Source organism: Budorcas taxicolor, chromosome 21, assembly GCF_023091745.1.
Source record: "Budorcas taxicolor isolate Tak-1 chromosome 21, Takin1.1, whole genome shotgun sequence".
Lineage (NCBI taxonomy): Eukaryota > Metazoa > Chordata > Mammalia > Artiodactyla > Bovidae > Budorcas > Budorcas taxicolor.
In genome coordinates this window covers 4265303-4282677 of record NC_068930.1, presented here as the reverse complement: position 1 = coordinate 4282677, position 17375 = coordinate 4265303, and the positions used below count along the sequence as shown (strand labels likewise).

Genomic DNA, 17375 nt, shown 5'->3' with positions numbered 1-17375 from the left:
TAGCCAAGGCCTCTGTAATATGATCTTTTTTTAAAAAACAAGATTATTTTACCTGGTGTGGTTTGTTCTGTCCTAAACATAGTTAAGATTTTTAGCCTTGTTGCAACATTACTGGGTAGGATCCACATTAACACATCAGAAAATTCAGTAACCAAATTCTCTCTTCCTTTCAGAGGCATCAATTATGTGGGCAAAAAGGTACTGCATATGACTGAAAAAGTTTCAAGACAAAAAAAAAATCCATGATAAGATGATTTGCTTCATCTAAGAAAATTCAAATTTTGAACATTTTTATATTTATGGCACATCCCAAAGGAGTTAGAATGCAAAGATGAATAAAACAGAATTTGGCAATGTATTATAAACTCAATAACATGTATCTGAACATTTCATAATACAACAGAGGTTTGTAACTGACTACCTGCTGAAGTGAGTAATAAGTCTTACTTGAAATTAACACAATAAAGTGTTTTTTTGTGATATTTGCAGGATTTTGAAAATTCTACCATTTTCACATAATCCCATAAATTACTCCTTTAAGTAAAGACCTATTAAAAACAAAACATGAAAAAGCCAGAAGGCACAAAGTAAATAAAAAATAATAATAATATTGTGTGCTCCAAAAAAACAAACAAAAAACAAACAAACAAACAAAAAAAACCAAAACATGAGTTTTGTTTACAAAAGTTGAAAATTTTCTATCTCACTTAATGTGGAATCTAAAAAATCTGAAGACTAGAATGGTGATTGCTGCCAGGAGCTTAGGGGGTAGAAGAAATGGGGAGATGCTGATCAAAAGTAATAAACTTTCAATTATATGATTAATAAACTCTAAGGATCTGACGTAGAGCATGATGACTACAGTTAATATATAGTACACTTAAAATCTGCTATGACAAATTTTACAAATAGATCTTAAATGTTCTTACTACCAAAAAATAACTCCATAAGGCAACAGATGTGCTAATTCATCTTACTGTGGTAATCTTCTCACAATATATACCTATTACAAGACATCATGCTGTATACTTTAAAATTATACAATGCTATTTATGAATTTAAATTTATGAATTTATTTAAATTTATACAATGCTATCAGTGAAGCTGGGAAAAATTAGAAGACTTCTAAAATTAGACATGATTACACAAGTGAGTACTGAGTCTATGGAAGCAGGGAACTATGTCACATCTCACATGCTTCTATACTAACTCCAGTTTGTCTATCACATAAGTACAGAATACCACAAACAACTCAAAACCAGAAAGGTAGTATAATTATTAAATACCAACTTCTTACTTCAATTTTTAAAAGTCCCAGAATTCTACTGAAAATTGTAAACCACAATAAAAATATACATTGCTATACAATATGTGTATCTTTATGGAGCCACAGTGAATGTAATGTGAACATTACAGTAAATTACATTAAATTACAGTAAATGTGAACAGGAAACCAGGCAGTTGTTGTCCAACTATGTTTTAGGTGAAACATGCACTCATTCAAATGCAGGTATGTAGGAGAAACTCTTACAGACACCAAGTATTTACTTCATGAGTGTCTAAAAACTGACTATGTTGGTATTAGTATGTGACCAAAAAATAACACTGTAGAAGCAGACCTAGCAATCCACAACAACATACCCATACTTCTCTTACACCTAAGTTTTCTTTGTATGGGTTCTACAATGAAGGGTTCTCAAAACAAAAAAAAAATCAAGTTCTAACCAGAGAAAAATACTATTATCACCAAGCAAAAATAATGGAAGTAAGCTTTTTGCATAATCTTGGGTCCTTGCCATTCACCTCTAACTTGCAAAAGAGGCCATCTTTAATGAGAGAACAAGTAGTCTTTAAATATGCATATCTAAAGGCTATGCCGGAGAAGGCAATGGCACCCCACTCCAGTACTCTTGCCTGGAAAATCCCATGGATGGAGGAGCCTGGTAGGCTGCAGTCCATGGGGTCGCTAAGAGTCGGACACCACTGAGCGACTTCACTTTCACTTTTATGCACTGGAGAAGGAAATGGCAACCCACTCCAGTATTCTTGCCTGGAGAATCCCAGGGACGGGGGAGCCTGGCGGGCTGCCATCTCTGGGGTCACACAGAGTCAGACATGACTGAAGCGACTTAGCAGTAGTAGCAAAGGCTATGCACACCAGCAGATCTATACAAGGATGAGTATTTTCTTTCCAAAAACATAAAAATGTACCACAAATTATTTAAAGCTGATCCAGAGACCAAGCTTCTTAGAAAATAAACTCTTTACATACTTTTTCTCTAAAAAATGAGGGTTGAAAAAAATAAAAAAATAAATAAAAAATGAGGGTTGTATATCTGTCATATATATCAGGGTCAATTTTCTCCTAAGAGAATGGTTTTGCCTACAGAGATCCAAATGCCTGGGGCTCAGTTATCACAAAGTTTCTTTGTAACATTCACAAACTCTAAAAAAAGTTATCTCATGTATTATAAAATCTCCTAAACCAAGGAAGGCTTGGCTGCTTTTGTTTCTTACCTGAAAGTGGCCATTAATCTTAAAAATTACTTTGGGATAGATCATATAAAGTTGGGGCCAGCACCTGTAGTCATTTTGAATGCCCCTCTTCTTCCAGAGACTGTTATTTGAAAGGCCATGATTTAAAAGCTGGAAAAGGCGACACAGATACAATCTCTGCTGATAAAATCGAAGCAGAAGACAAATTAGTCTACAAGTCTTAAATTAGTAAGGAGTTATTACCAGTCTTGAACTGTGGTGTTTTACAAGCTAATTGCTACAATCAATAAGGACTCATTTATTGTCTAGTTGAAACCTAAGCCATAAAACCTAAAACCTTCAACCTCTTCCTTTTAAAAGATTTCACTGTTCCGTATCAACTCTAACTAGACCTAGATATTTGGGCATTTGTTAATTATTTATTTGGAAAATATTGTCTACTTCTCTGAACTTCCCATACATCACTACACGATGCAGCTGGATATGATTGTAACTGGTACTTAACAGTCAACTAGGTTCTTCCCTGGTAGTCCAGTGGTTAAGACACCATGCTTCCAACGTAGGGGGTGTGCATCTGATCCTTGGTCAGGGAACTAAGATCCTACATGGTGCACAGTGCAGCCTAAAGGTAAAATTTAAAGGAAGTGTCCCAGGACCCATACTCTACCATTCATTTTAAAATTTGTAAATACTTACTCACTGGTAGGGAATGATGATTACTCCAGGATCATGTCGTCTCTCTGACCAGAAAGGCACAAGACACTATGTCCAAAAAGGTCATCAACTGAAGTAAGTTTGCAAGGAAGGGAGAACCTTCCCATTTCCAATACTTTGATTGAAGAAACAAAATCTAATTCAGTATCAGTTTCCTTCTACAGATGGCCTTACAAGGCATCACATCCCTACTTTCCTTCAAGTATATATGGCATGGTAAAGTAGAGGGGTCAGTATAAAGTTTATTATATGATACCAGCCAGTGCACAAAGTCAAAGTTGTGAAGCTAAAACAAGTATCACAACAGTTTTACCATAAGACCTAAAGACAAAATTATTTAAATGAGTTGGTTAACAGGATTTACCTCATCCATAATAACTTCAAGACCAGAAAAATCCCAATCTTAACTCTGACCTCTAAAAAACATCAAAAGGCAAAAAATGTACAACAGTACCTCACAGTTTAATTGCTCTATGCATTTATTAGCTAATATTAATGGAGCAGAAGGGGACAAAAGCTCACAAACATTTCACACATTTCACAAGCTGCATTGCAGGACAAAAAGTGACTAAGAAGGATCAACAGTATCCTAGGGTCTTGGTGGACGCATTCCTGGGGGAGGTGGACCTTGAAAAGAAAAAGCAAAATTCCATGAGATCATAAAAAAATAGTCAAACATAAATATTCAGGGGCCTGGCTAGTACCACTGAGAAAAGTATTAACACTCACTCACCTCTTATCCCTGGTGGAGGGGGTCTCATTCCTGGAGGGGGCATGCCTATTGGTGTCCCACGAGTAGGAGGAAGCCCAATTGGTGGGCCCATGGGTGGTCTCATACCAGGTGGAGGAGCCATAATTCCTAGAAAGAAAAATGGCAGGAAAAAAAAGGCACATAAATCAGCTAAGATGGTAGCATAAAGCACAAGATAATAGTTAAAAAAATAAGCCAGGTAGTAAGTAAAGAGTTGAACAAATTTCTCCTTGACCATTGCTACGTCAGATCATCCCAATTCAAGAGTCCATAGCTTTTCATTAAAAGTCAATGGCCAAAAGTGAAAGCATATTCCAAGTTCCTAGTTAGGGAGTTAGGCTGAGCCTTAATTCAGTATCTTCTTAAAGAGTGATTTTGGTCATCATGATTTTATTTCACAGATCCACATTGGTATCTAACAAACAAATTCTTTTAGAATTCTTTTCAGAACCGAATTCTCCATCAATTCCTTACCTGGAGGTGGGGTTGCTCGACCAACAGGTGTAGGTGCAGTCCCCCGTCCTGGTGGATACTGAGTTGGAGCTCCAGCAATGCTGGCAGTAGCAGCAACTGCAGCAGCTGCTACAGTGCCTCTTCCCTGTGGGGTCATTACCTGAGAAAGAACACACAGACAGACAGTAAATATTAACACTTCCTCACATCATTCAAATGCAGAAAATAAAAGGCTGATCATACACTATTTATTAAACATAAAGTAATTATAGTAATTCTGCACTTCTCCCATTTTTCTCATTTAAAGCACACTACCACCACCATCACACTATCCTTTAAAATGAACATGTCCACTTTTAACCTCATCAGCCCTTTGCATTCTCAACTCTGGTTTATCCATCCATACTCCTCTTTGCTCATCAGTGCTGAGTTACTGCTATCATGGTGGCTTCATAATGTATATTTTTACCTCTCTTCCCTCTACAGCATATACTGCTTTACACAGTACAGGATGTTCACTCAGTTTTTTCTACCTCCTCAATATCAGATTTCAGGTACTTTCTCTCAATAACATTCCTGGTTCCTCACCTGTTGAGATGGGCCCCCAACCCCTCGGACAGGTCCTGCTAATCCAGCAGGAGCCTGGGGAATTGGAACACCAGCTGGAACGCCTCTGCCAGCTGCCCTGCCAACCCCAGGGCCCCCTGCAGCTCCAGCAAGTGGTACCCGAGCAATGCCAGTCTGAAACAAAAAAATACATATATAGCTTGAAATCAAATTTATGAAACCTATCTATCAATAATCATTCCTAAATAATTACCTCTTTTCAACATTTTCCCATATACCCTATCTCATATGAGGTTCTATATTGAAAATAGCATCAAGAGTAGCATCCTACAGACTAGATGTACACTACTCAAATTGGGAGCCCATATATTTTCACGATCCTATCAAGAGAAAATAAATCAGCACTCCTACCCTTAACTAGACTGTAGTCAGCATAACTCAACAGAATATGCTTAATCTCCCATTATAGACAAACAAGAACTTATATCAAGTGCCAGGCACATTTTGACAAAGGTATAGTATACTTTAGTCTCTGCTGTACACTCATTTAGCACATAATTCAAACAATGTGATTCCCTCCCACATTAATGCTCTGTCCTGTCCTACATCTTTCTTACATCTTTGGGGGGTGGTCCCTCCACAGTCATGGAAACCAAGTTCTCCCCACGCAACAACACCAGACCCAAAACTCGCTTTTCTTCACGCTCTGGCTGCTTAGCATTCTTTGGCCTATAAACGGGAAGAAAATTTTAGTATGGTAAGTTATGGATCGACTCACTAACACTTTTATAGATAATTACCTATCAAGACAGTAATCCATGCCCAGATAGTCATGCTCAGTTACTGATTTGTGACAAAAACAAAGAAAACTAGACTCGATATATAACGTGAGCTCTTTTCCTATCATATTCAGCAAAACTAATTTCTTCTTTGTGAAACATAGATGCAAATAACATTGCTAAGATTCTTTTAATACTTGTTGCTATTGTTCAACTGGTAAGTCATGCCAACTCTGCGACCCCAGGAACTGCAGCACAATATACTTTCCTATCTTTCACCGTCTCCCAGAGTTTGTTCAAACTCATGCCCATTGAGTCAGTGATACCATCCAATCATCTCATCCTCTGTCACCCTCTTCTCCTCCTTCCCTCAATCTTCTCCAGCATAAGGGTCTTTACTGATAGCAAAACTTGGAATTTTATCTTTCTCCTTCCAGTTTTACTGACATACAACTGACAAACCATACTGTGTTAACTTCAAGGTCTATACCATAATGACTTACTTATTTCATGAAATGACTACCACAATAATTTTAGGGGACCTCCAACATGTCTTACAGATACAAAAAAAAAAAATGTTTTTCCTTGTGATGAAAACTCTTTTAATAACTTTCATATATAACAGACAGCACTGTTAATTTCATTTCTCATGCTCTGCATTACATCCCTTGTACCTAATTATCTTAAAAATGGAAATTCGTAATTTTTAACCACTTTCATCCAATTCACCCCACCACCCCCTGCCTCTGGCAGCCACAAATTCGATCTCGTTTTCTGAGTTTGTTTTTGAAGTATAATTGACCTACAACACTACATTATTTTCTAATGCACTACACAGTAATTCAATTATTTCTGTTATAAGGAGATCATTATAAAGTGATCAACACTAGCTAAGACTTTGAAGACAGGAAACATTGAAACCAAGTTTTTATGTTAAAATGGGATTTAAATCATTTTTAACTAATTAAGTAAATATTGATGACAATTGAAATAAGGGATGAGAACAGCAACAGTCTAATAGCAGACACCTGCTTATTCCTAGACTTACCACATATTATATAACCATGGGAAGTGGCTTCCCAGGTGGTGCTAATGGTAAAGAACCCATCTGTCAATGCTGGAGACGTAAGAGATGTGGGTCTGAGTCCTGGAAGATGGCAAGCCACTCCAGTGTTCTTGTCAGGAGAATCTCATGGACAGGGCAGGCCTGGCAGGCTACAGTCCATGAGGTGGCAAAGAGTCAGACACAACCAAAGTGACTGAGTATGCATGGGTATAATCAGGGGAAATCTTTCTGAAAACTTTTTGAACCTCTGTTAGTCTAATTTCCTCATGTGTCAGCAGCAAAAACCATATATGCATACAACTTCTACCACAGAGACAGTGCCTTATTTAGGTGAAATTGCCCCTAAAACTACTGATGAGACATAAATTAAGGATAGAGCACTCTCAGTTGTCTTTAGTGTTTATCAAAGTTGTAATTTTTTAAAAATCGTTTCCAGTAAAAATGTAGATTATTTAAACAAAACCTTAACATTGATCATTAACTTAGCATTCATCATCTAGAATTTCTGAAATGACCCAACTTCATATGCAGGAAGAAAATTAAGAAAAAACAAAAAGACAAGGAATATGTTATAGATTCTATTAAGATTTGAGAACAGACGTGTATAGCAGGCAGGCAAAGCATCATCACCTTTCTCTTCATACATAAAATTCTAAGTGAATTGGTCAAATTAAATTTTTGGACAATGTATCATCGACTATGGGAACAGAAGAAATCAAGCCAATGGTCAATGTAAATTCTGCCCCTAGATAAGAGCCTGATGTTCAAAACCGTTTTGAACATCTAGAGATATTACAAGCACTGACTCAAATACTCTGAATGAAAAGTCAATTGAGTATAATAGCTCTGGGATCTGCCAAGTGCCATGCTCTTATTGTTAAAGGAAGTTCCTCAAACACAGGTGCAACGAGGATTGCGTCGTAGGTAAGGCACAAGCATATTGAAGTTATTTCTGGAGAAAGAGCATGGACACACCCCCAAAACAAATAAGCAAGGGAGGTTAGAGGCCGACACCAAATCAACACTGACCATGTGAGTTCAGACAAAACAACAGGCAGGCAAAGAGACTGGCTGAACAACTGCTAGACCAGGCCTGAACTATTCTATTCTCATTTCAACTCAACCATGAAGAGTAATTGTGACTCTTACAATTCCTTTGATCTCAATTTTCTAAATAAACATAAACTGTTATTCTGAGAGTAGCATACAGCTTTTTTCCTCAGTTTTAGTTCATAATTACACTTTTGAAATTAAAGTAAAAAAATAATAAAATAGTAGTGTGGATACGGTGACTCTAATACTGGGAGATTCATCCAATTCAGAGATGAGACCAGGACAGGACTGCCATTTTTCCTGTCTCCTTCAGCAGGTACCCTAACTACTTACTTTACCCTTAAACTGTTCTGCCTCTCCCTCAGGACCCCACTGCCCAAACCCAAAATGGCCTTACTTGATCTTCCTGAACTCATCACAATCACAGAGGATCAAGTTCATATGCTTGTCAAAAGCCTTAAAGGTGCCAATGAAGATACGACCATCTTGCAGGATACATCTCATCCTATAGTCAATGTGCTGCAGCATCTTGCTACTCTTTCCCACAGTCTGGAAGGAGTAAGATAAGAGTTAGTCATCACTGTCTGCAGCTACTTTCTAACCCTTTCCTGTTTCTTCCCCACTCCTATACCAATCCAAATTTGGCTGCTTTCTTAACAAAAACATCACGCAGTCAATCTTTTCTTACCTTACCTTTAGGATACTAAATTTGGACCCAGGACCACTTATGGAATCGTCTGCTTTTCAGAATCCCTACGTAGTTTTCCACTGCCCTAAATGTATGACATCCCCAATAGATTCCCAAACCCAGTTCTCCCTTTTAGCATACCATCATTCTAATCCCTGTCCTTTCCCAATTTGAATCCCAAACCTCACTCTCCTGCAGAGTACTTGATCCTGAGAACTATTTCTTTTCCTACTAGACACCTAGACAATTGGTGGGAAACTCCTATCTCCATCAAAAACTTTGCAGTTTCTGTCAACCCAATGTAAACACAATGTATTATTTTTCAGTTCTCTTTTAAAGGCCTCTATCCCAGCTTACACCCCACCTCTTATATCATTCAGAACTTTCATCAGTGTTCCTCAAACTTTTATTTTTTTAAAGATGCCACTAAGGCACCTTTTAAAAAGATTTTCATCCCAAGTGACCACTCCACTGAAATCTTAATATGCAGAAATACTATTTACATACTGTGGACCTCTGGAAGACCCCAAACCACTGTAAAAATCTAAGATTTTTCTCATTCCTCAAAAACTAATTTTCAGTTCCTTTGAATATCCTTCCCATTAAGAATGTATGTTCTTGGTTACCTAAACTTAAACAGAACCATAAAACGGATCAGGATGCTGTATCTCTCTAGACTGCTTTCCTTTGTACCAATCAAGCCTCAAAGACCTCCATTTTTCTTCCCCACTGATTCCAAGCCTGTTCCTCTGCTGTGGTTTTGCTGGACCATCCATTTTCAAAGTAGACTTTTCAATCTATTGAAATCTGACCTCTTGAGTCCCTCATCTGCAGGTGATCCCTCACCACTGTAAATATGACCAAAAATTCGGTTCTGTTTTTCTTCACAATGCAAGATCTCTATAACAGGACACCACACCGAGGTTTTCTCCAGTTTTTATTCAATGCAATGAGGTATCATCACTATAGATTAATTCCCTATTAAGAACCCCAGAACACCCACACTCTGGAAATCCAATATATTGAGAAGAGTAGCTGCTCTCCCCTCTACCCTAATAAACATCTTACCATGATTGCTGTTCCACCAAATTCAATGTCCACAGGAAAGTTTCAGGATCCTTAAGACCTAAGGGAAGGCTACAGATAAAGGTATGACGCAGGTTCTCTTACAAACAATGCAAGCTGAGGCAGAAGCTTCAAATAGTAGATGGAGCCTGCAGAGGAAAGCATGATCAAGCTGCACCACATCTACCATGGTTTGAAACAGGCAGAAAATCTTAAATCACTCCATTTCATTCTTATACCCACCAATTAAACACCAAATTTCACTATTTGATCACCTTATCTCGCATTTTTTGCACACCTGTAAGTTACCAGTTTGTTGAATGTAATTTTACACAGAAAATTCTTAAAAGTTTCAAAAATAAGCTTTTCTATTAATATTCCCAAAATGTAGTATTCTCTTTTTCCATCCTTATTCTAAGGTGTTTAATTCTCTGGTCACAAATTAATACCAAGTAATCTCAACTTCAACATTTTGGTATTCCTAAGTTTCTCCATTTGAATTCCTCCAGAGTTAGCCCAGATTTTGCTCCTTGGCTAAACCACCTAAATGCTTTCAACCTCAGTGTTACCTCCCCGCACCAAGCCAAAGTCCCTTCAGAATAATGCTAGGAAATATCTCTTCACTAAGAATGCAATATATTATCACGTACCTGCTTAAGATGTCCTTTGTCAAAAGGCGACATACCACTACTGAATGCTTACATGTATGTACAGTCAACTTTCTTAGTAATCGAAGAAACAAGCATTAGAATACTATCATTTCCCCAGATATACTTAAGAAAATGCTTCTAATAAGTATGAACCAAACCTAGCCAAAACTAGTAAGTGGTCTCAAACTGCTAATTATATTTAAAAAGCAAACATACACATTATGTTCTTTATGAATGGGAATTTGGTTTTACATATAAAAGTAACTTAGTATCATAAACAAATCTACTATAATTATACTTTCAACAATGCAAACATTTCAAGTAAGATTGCTGTCTCCATTGTTTTCAATAGAGAAATTTACAAACAGTAAGCTGGTTAAGTAATTTACAATCATCTATTTTCTTACGTGAAAATAAAATCATTTAAATAGTGGTTAAGATCTATGGTATCAACAAAAAAGAATGGTGTGTAAAACTATAATAGATTAGAAGAGAGTTTAACAAGGTTATGCAAATAATTCAGTAAGGATGGTAAAATGTAGAGGCAGTATTTCCCCAGAATTAGAAAAATTTTGTGTCAGTTCACTACATTTTAAAGAGAACTTGGAGGGTATTAGGTTTTCTAAAAAAAATAAGATAAAATGACCATTACTCAGACTCTCCCAAGCTTTGTTCTCCACATGCAAACTGCCATGCATCCTGTGTGCAGCTTTTTCTGTAAGTCAATCCTACCCTCAATAAATGTAGTTTCTCCTTTTCCAATCTGGATTCCTTCTGTATCTTTTTCTCCTCAGGCTGCTAAGGCTAGGACTTTCAAAACTAAGTTGAATGATAGTGGTACGAGTGGTGAGAGTGGACTCATCTTATTCCTGAATTTAAAGGAAATGCTTTCAGTTTTTCACCACTGAGGATAACGTTTGCTGTGAGTTGGTCATATACGGCCTTTATTATGTTGAGGTATGTTCCTTCTATGCCTACTCCCTGGTGAGTTTTTATCATAAATGGGTGTTTAATTTTGTAAAAGGCTTTCTCTTCATCTACTGAGAAGATCATGTGATTTTTATATTTCAATTTGTTAATATGGTGAATCATATTGACTGATTTGTGTATACTGAAGAATCCTTGCATCCCTGGATAAAGCCCACCATTGGATTCTGTTTGCTAACATTTAGTTGAGGATTTGTTCATCTATGTTCATCAGTAATTGGCCTGTAATTTCCTTTTTTGTGGCATCTTTGTCTGATTTTGGTAACAGGGTGACACAATAGGGGACTTAAAAATATCCCACTCACACCAATGGACAGATGATCCAGACAGAAAATCAATAAGAAAAGCCAAGTTTTAACTGATACAATGGATCAGTTAGACCTAATTGATATCTACAGGGTATTTCATCCACAAAAAAATAGACTTCACTTTTTTCTCAAGTGCACATGGAACATTCTCCAGGATAGATCACATCCTGGGCTAGAAATCAAACCCTTGGTTAAATTTTTTAAAGTTGAAATCATTTCAAGCATCTTTTCTGATAAGGCTGTAAGATTAGGTATCAATTACAAGAAAAGTACTATAAAAAACACAAACACATGGAGGTTAAACAGGCTTCTGAATAACCAACAACTCACTAAAGAAATCAAAAAGGAAATCAAAATACGTCTAGAAACAAATGACAATGAAAACACAACTCAAAATCTATTGGACGCAATAAAAGCAGTGCTAAGAGGGAAATTTATAGATATACAAGCCACCTCAAGAAAAAAGAGACATCAAATAAACAACCTAATGTTACACCTAAAGTCAACTAGGAAAAGAACAACAAAAACACCCCAAAGCTAGTAGAAGGAAAGAAATCACAAAGATCAGAAGAAACAAATGAAAAAGAAATGGAGACTACAGCAAAATTCATTGCAAAGCTGGTTCTGAGAAGATAAAACTGAGGATCCCATCAAGAACAAAAGGGGGAAGACTCATCAACAAAATGAAAAATGAAAAAGGAGAAGTTACAACAGACAACACAGAAGTACAAAGGTTCATAAGAGAATAGTATGAGAAAATTACATGGCAATAAAACGGACGAGGTGGAAGAAATGGAACCAATTCTTGGAAAAGTATAACCTTCCAAACTCGAACCAAGAAGAAACAGAAAATATGAACAGACCAATCACAAGCATGCAAATTGAAACTGTAATAAAAAATCTTCCAACTAAAGCCCAAGGCCAGATGGCTTCACAGGCAAATTCTATCAAAAATTTAGAGAACACCTATCCTGCTCAAACTCTTCCAAACAATTGCAGAGGAAGAATGCAATTTTAATCCATATCCACATGAAACGTTTCAGGCCTATAATTTAAATGTTCTGAATTCTGACAGGATTCTCTATAAAAGAGCAGTCTGTAAATTCAGGAAACCTTGGTATATGTTTGAACCACTAGCAATTTCCACTTTTGTGATAGTATAGCTAAGATTTAAGATCTTCAGCAATCCACTGAGACAGAAAGTTAAGTGGTTATCTGAAATAGGGGATGGAGTTGGGGAATGAATTAAATGGCACAAAGGGATCTTACTCGGGCAACAGAAAACCCTAAAAGGACGTGTGGCAATGGCTCTAACAGCAAATCTGCTTATAACTGGGCAAATTCTATGGTATATACAACATATACCAATAAAGCTGTTCTTGTAAATTGTCTGAACCGTCAAATAATCTTCAAAGTTGCTAAGATTATATTTAATATTGCCACTAGTGCCTCCAAAGAACAAAAGCAGCTGAATGTTCAGTAAGACAGTATTCCTGGCCCTTATTCCCAAATGGAGACATGCTAGTAGACAATGAGCCACAGACAGTGACTACCAGGTGAAAAAACCAGGGCTGGATACGGCTTTTCAAAATTACACTTCAAGGAAAGAAATGTAATCACAGAAAGGCTTCTGAAATAAAGATTAATATAATAGGCTTCTCTGGTGGCTCAGACAAAGAATCTGCCTGCAATGCAGGAGGCCTGAGTTCAATCCCTGCATCAGGAAGATCCCCTGGAGAATGGAACTGCTACCCATTCCAGTATTCTTGCCTGAAGAATTCCATGGATATAGCAGCCCAGGGGGCAACAGTCCATGAGGTCGCAGAGTCAGACATTAACTGAGCGACTAACACTTTCACTTTTCAGTAGGAACCAGTATCAAATGGGCATTTAAGGTGGAAATTTGTAGTCAGTCACCCCTCGAATGGAATTTTGTAATTCAGAGTCAGGGATTTTACCTTCAAGTGCCGAAAGACTTCAGAGTCCAGATTTCCCAATCAGACCCATTCCAAATGTTTTATCCTGCTTGGTATTTCAGTGAACACATACCAAACCAGGTTCACACAGCTTAGCTATTAACAGATCAACAAATGCGAACAAAGATTTCCTGGTATAGTAGATCAGAACACAAGAGGAAGCCAGTCAGGCCTGTATCTGTCCCTCTAACCTGTTTGAGGTTCCAAACTCCTCCCACAACCACTATGTTATTACCAAGTATAAAAACGCACCTGGGGATTTGAGTCACGGACCAAGAACTGGAGACCTACAGAACTGGGGACATAAATATGTAATATGTATAAAATAATCCATATAAATAGGAGGTGACATTTCACTCAGAATAGGGGTTGACTAATTGGAGAGGTTAAGAATGGGCTTCTCTTAATGAGATGCACTTGAAATTTAGAAAGCTATATCTCATTCCTAAATTCAGCATACTCTAATCATGAATCCCTGTGAGGGAAAGGAGATATACTACTTTGTAGAGTGATCAAATGTTATCTCCACAGCAAAGAACAAAACGCAGTAAGAGGAAAAAAAAAAACAAGAGCAGCAATATTACACTGCACTAAGGAATTAGCAGTTATAATAAATTTTCTATGAAAGCGGACATAAACAAATAAATGGTCCAGGGAGCCTGACTACATCCTGGGACTCCTCAGAAAGAAGAGTTCTCAAATTTTTGAAAAGGGTGGACTTTGAAATGATTAAACTACGTAGATGTGTAAAGCTTCCTTAAATCAAAAGATCTGATGGTCCGACTTGGCCAAATAACATACAAAAAATGATAAGTCACAGAACAATGGTATGGTATTAGTTCCCATTCACCTGGTAAAATGAAAAAAAAATGAAAAAAAAAAAAATGCACAAAAGTCTAATGTGAGAAACACAAGTAAGTGGAAACTATTAATCCACAAAGCAATGCCACTTAAACCAGAGGAAAACAATTTTTCCATTTTGGAAAGTGTTTATCAAAGGGGAAAAAAGAGACATCAAAGGTGGTACTAAGAAATTATCACTGTAGTAATTATTCTTGAACTTTTGAACTGTGGTGTTGGAAAAGACTCTTGAGAGTCCCTTGGACTGCAAGGAGATCCACCAGTCAATCCTAAAGGAAATCAGTCCTGAATATTCAGTGGAAGGACTGACACTGAAGCTGAAACTCCAATACTTTGGCCACCTGATGCGAAGAACTGACTTATTAGAAAAGACCCTGATGCTGGGAAAGATTGAAGGCAGGAGGAGACGGGGACGACAGAGGATGAGATGGCTGGATGGCATTACTGACTCAATAATTATGAGTTTGAGTGGACTCCGGAAGTTAGTGACGGACAGGTAAGCCTAGTGTGCTGCAATCCACGGGGTCGCAAAGTATCAAGACATGACTGAACGACTGAACTGAATTATTCTTGATGGTAATCAATACTGCTTATTGTGTTATTAGAAAGCAACATAACAAAACATTTTATAAACTACTAATTTTTATACCTTGCATACCCAAACTGAATCCTCATCCTAATAAATTTAAAATACCTAATATACACTATCTTAAAAATGCAGAATATTCATAATAGCATAGCAAACTAGGGGGAAAGAAACACAAGTACAAAGAAAAAGTAAATCATGAAGGGACCATCATTTATTCATTACAAATCATATTGAGGATTATGTAATAAAATGAAGGAACATTAATGATATACATAAATAGAATAGTTTAAAAACACGATTACAACTATGTTTTCAAAAGAAAAGCAAATGGGTAAAATGAAAGAAAAAAAATGCCACTATGGTTGAAACATGGCTATTTAAAATCTGTGGTTTACTTTCCCATTTTTCTTGGCTATCACTCATATGCTTTACATTTTTATAATGAAAAAGAAAACATATCAATTGTTTAAATGTCTTTACCCATTTACACGTATAGCAGACTTTAACAAGACCCTTGCCACCAAATTCATCTGATTCTCTACTCTGTAACGTTTACTTCATCTACTCTCCTTGTAATACCTTTCCCTTTACCACATTCTATAGCACCAACACTCCCCTCCTGGCTCCACCTTATGTTTTCATCTGTGAAAGTGGTTCTCTAAGAGACTAGCAGACTTTTTCTTTTAAAAGGAAAGATAATACATATTGTAGGTCTTGCCTGCCATTCAATCTGTCATGAATGCTCCCATCTGCCACTGTACTGTCAATAATATCCACAGGCCATAAGTAAATAAATGGATATGGCTCTGTGCTAACAAAATTTTATTTATAAGAACAGGCAATAAATCAGTCAGATACTTTATCAACTCTTGCTGTAAAATAATTCTAGTAACTAGTACTATTTAGATGAAACTAGCACTTAAAACTTAGAAAATTAGATTACTTGTAGATCATAATTATGATTTAAATAATACTATACAGGAACTTCCAAGAGTATCTAAACTATACTAAAGGGCCAAAAAATTCTTGGTTAAAAAATCAATTATGCACACTTATTCATGTAAAAACATTCTTACTCTGGGGGACAGCTGAGGACAATTATCAGATTCCACTGCCTGAAATCAATTCTACTGTCTTGCAATCAAGTCCAGGCAATTACTGGAGAATGCTGGGTAAAGAATTCAGTAGGGGAGGATTTTTCCTTTTGAAATGATGGCCATAAGCCTAATTAATTTGAGTTGCAGGGTTATACTCTGAAATAGAAATAAAGAAAATCTAGAAGAAAACTCATCTATAAACTTCTTTCCTTAGTTTCTGAAAAGTACATATTAAACCCTTTGAACTTAGGTCATTCAAATCTTAAACTTAAGAAAGGAAAAATAAAGTATTTAATCAAAATTAATTGCAATTTTCTAAAAATCTAAGCAACTAACACAAAAAGACACTGTAAATAAATCTACATAACACTGACAAATCATGAGTTAATAATAGTTTTGTTACATTGTCAGATGACTCAAACAAATGGGTAACAAAATATGAGGAAAGAAAACAAGAAATAAGTAGTAAATAAGCCTGGGAAAATATTTAGCTTCTCATCTGCTAATGGATGTGATGTGTATTTCTAATTTAATAGAAATAAATTATATGTAATTGACATAATTAATGCAGATGAAAGTATACCTGGCACTATACTTTCTCATGGCAATTGAAGACTAATAATTCATAATATAATTTAGAACATGAACCTTAATTTCAAATTCCTTGATTTATTTTCACATCTGCATATCCAAGGAAATGGTCCTATCTAATGTTTTACAAAAAGCAAATCACTGAAACTTCATTTCAAACTATCAGCAGAAAAGATAAAGTTCTCACAGAAAGGAATTCTAAAACATATTAGCAGGATATTCAGCAACTATTTATAATGAAATACTTCTCTTACGTTAAGGTGAAAAGCAGTACAAGTTAAATATGAATAAAACTACCTAAAAAGCAAAGACTACATTGTCTAGAAAGTAACTCATGACAAAAGTCTTTCAGGGTGAGAGCATTAAGGTACTGCTTTTACTTTTTAAAATTTTCTGCTATGTGTTTATATTTGTATGATGCTTTTAAGGAAAAGAAATTGAATATATCCCAAATAATTAAATGACCTCCAAACATCCTACCCTTTAATTAGTTGTTTAATCCTGATCATGATTTCATCAGCTATAACCTGTTTTTATTTTTCTCTTGAAATCAGCTACCTTGGTGTTCCAATACTGCTTTAACCACCTCTTGGTGTCTCAGCTAAGAATGCCTGTCTCAGTTCTGCCTGGAAATCCACCACAGGTACTTGCTGCTGCTGAGATCGCCTCAGGTACACGTGACAC

General features: G+C 36.4%; 1 protein-coding gene across 2 annotated transcripts; it reads right to left on the bottom strand.

Annotated features, from left to right (window-relative positions):
• Nucleotides 1-3672: 3672 nt before the first annotated feature.
• On the bottom strand, nucleotides 3673-17375 carry SNRPN (small nuclear ribonucleoprotein polypeptide N). Of its 2 annotated transcripts, none has more exons than XM_052659468.1 (8): nucleotides 17250-17375; nucleotides 9636-9781; nucleotides 8277-8428; nucleotides 5599-5710; nucleotides 5003-5155; nucleotides 4436-4574; nucleotides 3944-4069; nucleotides 3673-3837 (listed from the first exon to the last, which is right to left on the bottom strand). In XM_052659468.1, exons 2-8 carry the CDS (start codon nucleotides 9636-9638, stop codon nucleotides 3800-3802), a joined length of 723 nt encoding a protein of 240 aa, XP_052515428.1. In that variant the 5' UTR covers nucleotides 9639-9781; nucleotides 17250-17375; the 3' UTR covers nucleotides 3673-3799. The 2 variants fall into 2 exon arrangements, with proteins under 2 accessions (XP_052515428.1, XP_052515429.1); XM_052659469.1 differs by having other exon boundaries at nucleotides 9636-9704; nucleotides 17250-17267.

What these genes read in the sequence shown, in the direction of transcription:
- SNRPN (XM_052659468.1), bottom strand. An exon ending in AGGGACCACCCCCCAAAGAT is followed by an intron (nt 5,156 to 5,598) that starts GTAAGAAAGATG and finishes TTTTTGTTTCAG; the next exon opens with ACTGGCATTGCTCGGGTACC. An exon ending in TCGAGCAACCCCACCTCCAG is followed by an intron (nt 4,070 to 4,435) that starts GTAAGGAATTGA and finishes TTTTCTTTCTAG; the next exon opens with GAATTATGGCTCCTCCACCT.